Genomic DNA, 5,729 nt, shown 5'->3' with positions numbered 1-5,729 from the left:
ATGTCCTATAGATGGGAGTTGTCACTCTGGACCTGAGACTGGAATAAATTTCTTTCAAAATAAGCCAAGATTTCCTGTAGCAGGATCAAAATTACCTACGTTTACTGCCACGCTCCCCTTAAAGAATATGCAGCACCCACTAAACCGAGCGTGCGAACGGTGGCTGATGATCTTTCTGTCCTTGGCAGGGAGTCACTGCTGTATACGCTCGCTGGAGAGTGGCACCGGGGAGAAAAGATGGAGCGGAGGCCAGGCAAGATGACCCATGCTCAGAGGAACCTCTTTGGCCCCATAGACCACGAGCAGCTGCAGCAGGACTTCCGGCACATGCTGTGCAACAGCATCGAGGGGGCCCAGCAGAAGTGGAACTTCGATTTCCTCCGGGACACACCAGCGGAGGGACTTCTGCAGTGGGAAGAGCTCAAGGGCCATGAGGTGCCCACCTTCTACCACAGCTGCGTGGTGGGAGATGCTCGGAGACCACTACAGCACCTGAACTGGCCCCTGGCCAGGGAGGACAAGAATCACCACTTTGCCCAGGTGACACTGACTGAGAAACCCAAAACTTCCAAGAACACCGTAAGCAAGAGGATCTCAGAAGGGAAGAAAAGAAGACAAACATCATTGACAGGTGTGTGGGACCCTGGTGTGGCTCAGATGATCAAACCTGTTCCCAGCAGCTGCTTAGAAATTCTTTGGTGGGAGTCTTGCTCTAAGAAAGTGCAACCCTTCAAAGCAGCATCTGCAAGAGGAGGAAGACACACTCTAAATTGATGGGCTTGGGGCTTGTGTTTTTCAAAGTGCTATGCCACAACCCCCCTCCTGGTCCTGGGGGTCTGTTTAGGACTTGTCACAGAGCAATAAGATAATGAACCCCTTCTTGTGGGAGAGTATTTGGGATGGTTAAGAGGGTTAGATGTTTAAAAAGGCAGCCTAAGAAAAGTAGTGAGGTGATTTCTCAAGCAGAAGACAGGGCTGCCCATTTGATGGGAGGTTCTGGTTTTTTGCTTGCTTATAGGTTTGACTATGTGCACCCTTTCCCAAGTGCAATAAGGAACACAGTTCAGCCAGCTAAGCCTTAGGAGGAAGACCAGAAACCAGAGAAAGCAGCCAGGTCTCCTGCTAACTTCAGCTTGGATATTATACTCAGTGAAGGCATCCAGGAATTTTAAGGGCAAATCAATCTTAAACTTGGCCACGTGGCAGAAGGGGCTGGGTTTTCAAATGCCTCTCACCAGGACTTGCTGCCAGGAATTGGTTTCAGCACCTATAAAAGAGCTTTAGGTTTTTGAAAGACCTCAGCATCCTGCATGCTAAGCTCTTCTGAACATCTGGCCCCTCGTTTTCTCTTCTCAATGGGATTTGAGCTTGTTTGAAAAATCTAATCCCGTATATTAGATTTCCCTTATCCATACTGGGGTTTTGGTTTATCCAAGACTGAGGTTTTCAAGATGTAGACCAAGGATTTTCTTTTGGGAATTTGATGTGAGACACCAGCTTGAAATTTCCTAGAAGATAATTGAAGCTAAGGTTTCAGGAAATACTTTCTGAACAGTGATGTTGATCTCAGTTAAGTCAGACAATAGACTAATTTGCTGTTTGAGCATATGAAACTTAATTGCTAGAGAGAGGCTCAGGAAGAGGTTGGAGATTAATGAAGAGCAGAACATTGCACACTGGAGTACAGAACAATGATATTTAATGAGTGCTCTTTTCTTCTCCAAAGCGCTTTGCAGCCATTAACTAATTAACAGTATAATTTACAGGTAGGAGTACAGAAGTGTAATTCAGAGCACAATGTTGTGATGGTTTGAGGGAACTGCTGTTCAATTGTAAATCTCTCACTAGGTGCGTGGGAGAAAATTATACAGATATTTCCAGGGGATATTTTTCTTCCGTTTTGTTTTCCCCAGGCAAGAAACATTTCATCAGGGGATGTGGAAACCAAAATACCACGCTGCACAGTTTAACACTTTCCCACGTGTGTTTTCATAAGAGAAAATACTTTCATCTAACAACCAGTACCCTTCTCCCCAAGAAATGTGAGTGTGTGAGATGGGACAGGAAAATCATTTGCAGTCTTTCCTTTTGGTCAGGCTTGGGGATCAGTCCCTCTCTCAGTCCTTCTCTCACAGCCCACCACACCACACCCCCTCTTATTGCCAGCTGAAGAAGCATTAGAAGTTTCCCTCTAGCTTCAGGAACCTTGTCCCTCTGGGCTTGACTGAAATAATTCAGGCAAAAGTGAGCCAGGCAAAGTCACACCTACTGATACAGTCTGACCCATGTTTCCACCCCTTCGCTCATCTTCTGCCGTAATGAAAGGTTGGTTTAGGATTAGGATCTGAGGTTGGAATTGAATCCAGTTATCTGCATCCTGCTTTGGCCAACAAGAGCACTGTAATGCTTTACATTAAGATCCAACAATGTGCATTTAATTTAGACTTCCAAAGACAGCTGTGGCCCATTAAATAAATATCGATATATTAAAAACCAGCCATGGGGTTTTGTGGACATTGAGTAGAAGGAGCAGAGGTTTTCTGCTGCATTTGATGAAAGTAGATTTTTCCTTCTCTCTCTTAACCTGTTTATGTACGCATACCCCATCTCCATTTTTTTCTTTTTTTTTTTTTTTTTTTTTTTTTTTTTTTCTGTTACCTCAATGTGATTCTGGTCTGTTTTCTAGGAGAACCTAAAATTATAAAAGCAGCTCAGATACAGGTTATAAGCCTGTACTTTTTCCCTTCTTTTTTTCTTTTTCCTATTTTTTTCCCCACTAACCAAGGTTGGTGAACCATGCCAGCTCTTCATTCCTCTTCCAAACCTTTTGGCTTGCCTGAGTCTGATACACTTAGACCTTGGCTCTCCTGGGAAACATTCATAAATCCTTGCTTCCTTTGCTAAAGGTCAAAGAAAGAAAAATTGGTAAAAAGCCCGTGTTTTTGCTAGCTGGTTTTTACTTCAGAACCAGATAGTTATGCAAGATGACTGGGAAAAAATGGGGAGTAAAAGTAAGCAGGTATTTAGGTAGGTACATTTAAACAACAGAAATCTTTCCCTCCTGGGTCCCTGTGGCCAGGCTTTCCTACTGGCAGGCTACAGGCAGCATCCTCCTCAGTACCTTGAGTCCCTCAGGCAAACCAGCCAATTTCCATGGGCTCTGTTGAACATTCTAGATGGAGACTAGACCATCTGAAATATGGCTTGTGGAAATCTCCGTCCCTGTGGCTTTAAGTGCCTCCATCCGTTTTCAATCTAGGCTCCAATACATGGGTGCCTGAGCAGGTGGGCTCTTCCTAAAATTCTTCTCAATGGGAGTACTGACTACTGAAGTCTTCTCTGAATTTAATCTTCTGACCATAATTCCTAATGCATTTCTTTTCCCCAAAATAAAATGAAGGATAGCTGTATAGAAGTCTTTTAAATGGAAGGAATAAGTAGTAAGGATTACATTTGGTAATGTAAGCTTTTTTTTTTCTTCCTGGTATTCCTTTTCTCTGCTGCTCCACTGAGAGATTGCAGTGGGTTATAGCAATAGTGGGATTCGCTTTTCTACTGAGTTAGCAGTACATGCTCCTTCCTGGGAGAATGTACTCACTGTGGGATCACGTCCTGCTCCACAAGTTTAGGGCTAGCTGAGGTACTGCTGCACTCCATTGCACTGTGCCATGCAGACATACCCTTTGGGAAGTTGGCTGCAGGAATCTCCTTGCACAAACTTGGCTGTGAAAGCTTGCAGAATTACAGTTATCCTGCCAGTAATGTTCTGTGTTAAAATTAATGCAAGACTTTATGCTGCTAGGACTCGATAGGTGTTGCCAATTTGATTACATAGAAAGCTCAGGTTTAAATACCATGGAGCCCACATCCTCAACTGAAATAGGAGCAAATTCGTTACTATGAATACAGACAATTTACACCAGGTAAATCCCGTGAACTCTGACTATAAGTAAGCATCTAGCTTCCATTTCAGCTAAGTCTGCCTTATTTACGTGGAAAAAGTATGTGTTTTTTGTGCAAGACTGGGAGGCAGAGAAGGAACCCATGGGGAAGCTCCTGCGTTGTGATCACGGTTCTGTAGTTAAGGGTCATTTATGTTTGCACCTGAAACAATGATTCAGCCCCATGTATGCAAACATACTGAGTGTTCTCCCCATGAGCCATAGTGCTTACTCTCTGAGCAAAGAATTAGTTATAGTAGTTATGTTTCAGGGATAGTGCAAGGTTTTATGCAGTCCCCCTTCAAGCCGCAGTTTGATCTAATAAGCAAAAATGAAGTGCCACATACATATAGTTCTTCTGATGTTATTTTGTGAGTATTTTTTGTTATTTTTAAGGAGAAAAAAACCCCTACTTCTGTCTGAAAGGCACTGCAGCCATGGATATAAAAGTTGGAGCGAAATGTCACATTGCTTAACTTGCATAAGAGGGTCCAGAGTCTTTTGATCTCAACTGGATAAAAGCCAGCACATTTCCTTTGTTTTGCCTGGTATTACATAGCTTTATGTGGAACATGCTAAAGGTATTAGTTTTGTTCATTCACGGGCCATAGAGAAGTCTAAATGACTTCTTCAACGTGAAAATAAGATTTGAGTGATTTCTTGAAGAGCAGCCATTACCAGTGTCACAGCCCTAATTCTGTTTATGTATTGTTCTCCAGATTACTACTCAGCAAAGAAACAAGTCAAAACAAATACGCAAGCTGCTGCAAATAAGTCAACTTCTTGAAAGCAAGGAGAGGATTGCTCTACACTGGAGAGGTTGGAAACATCTGCCAGGCTTCCTCAGCCTTCAGAAACTGGGTGTGCAGGCTGCAAACACTTTGGGGCATCCCACAGAGATGTACTCCTGACAGCAGCACTGAAAACAGAAAATACTTTCATTCAGATGGGGTCGGGCCAGATCAACTGGAATCACTTTGATGAGAAATTACGGGCCTTAAAAATGACTGGGAAACAAGTTTGGATGCTAGAGAAATTGTCTAAGGCTAGCAGCTTAACATGCATTAAAAATCACAGTACAGGAGAAAGTGGTAAATGGTTAAAACAGCTGTATACATGTAATGTGCTTGGGCAAGTCACTGTATGGTTGGGGTCTTTGATATTGTCATGTCTTTACATGCCCTCTTTTTTGTTTTTAGCACGGGTGGCTTACTAATTTTCACCACCTCAGCTTTACATGTCTGACACACTAAAAAAAAATTACCCAGCCCTTTCTGTGATTTTTCTTTTCAGCTACAGAATTTTGCACTTGCAACTATTCAGGGCATAAGTAACAGCACTTGGGTGCCAAACATATATCTTGTTGGGATGTAAATGGAGAAAGGTGAAATTGTTTGGGAAAGTTTCCATTTTAGCCCTCTGTGTCTGCCCCACACACAGGAATTGGGTAGTTAAGTGCAGCATGGGTAGAAATCTGCAGGAATATTCTTGTATCTTTCAGGTCATCCCTGTTCCCAGCTGGGCTAAATCCAGCCTTTATTTTGGGTTGTGCTGTTACATCTAGGTCTATGAAAATGAAGATAAAATTTGCTGTGCATTTGTCCACAGTGTTTTAAAATGCCTGGTGCTTCTAAGCACATATTAAGAATGAGGGGGAGGCGGTTTAGTTGCCATCTTGTGCTTTTTGTTCATACTACTCATCTTTCTGTAAGAAGAGAAAGGGCATTAATAACACTGAAATGTTACACATGCAACAGTCTTGGTGTTGCACAGACTGCTTTTCCATGG

The 5,729-nt window shown here is 42.9% G+C and overlaps 1 protein-coding gene across 1 annotated transcript; it reads left to right on the top strand.

Annotated features, from left to right (window-relative positions):
- The first annotated feature begins 237 nt into the window (after positions 1-237).
- LOC104471596 (cyclin-dependent kinase inhibitor 1-like) lies at positions 238-4,728 on the top strand. Its single transcript, XM_010086981.1, has 2 exons — positions 238-631; positions 4,661-4,728. The coding sequence occupies exons 1-2, from the start codon at positions 238-240 to the stop codon at positions 4,726-4,728; spliced, it is 462 nt and encodes a 153-aa protein (XP_010085283.1).
- Positions 4,729-5,729: the final 1,001 nt, after the last annotated feature.

Source organism: Pterocles gutturalis, unplaced genomic scaffold (genome assembly GCF_000699245.1).
Source record: "Pterocles gutturalis isolate BGI_N339 unplaced genomic scaffold, ASM69924v1 scaffold35076, whole genome shotgun sequence".
Classification (NCBI taxonomy): Eukaryota; Metazoa; Chordata; class Aves; order Pterocliformes; family Pteroclidae; genus Pterocles; species Pterocles gutturalis.
The sequence above is the reverse complement of the archived record's forward strand: the minus strand, read 5'-3'. Positions and strand labels throughout refer to the sequence as shown.

Excerpts from the sequence above, each read along its gene's own strand:
- LOC104471596 (XM_010086981.1), top strand. The coding sequence starts at position 238 with ATGGAGCGGAGGCCAGGCAAGATGACCCATGCTCAGAGGAACCTCTTT. Across the intron at positions 632-4,660 it reads AAGACAAACATCATTGACAG|ATTACTACTCAGCAAAGAAA; the intron begins GTGTGTGGGACC and ends ATTGTTCTCCAG.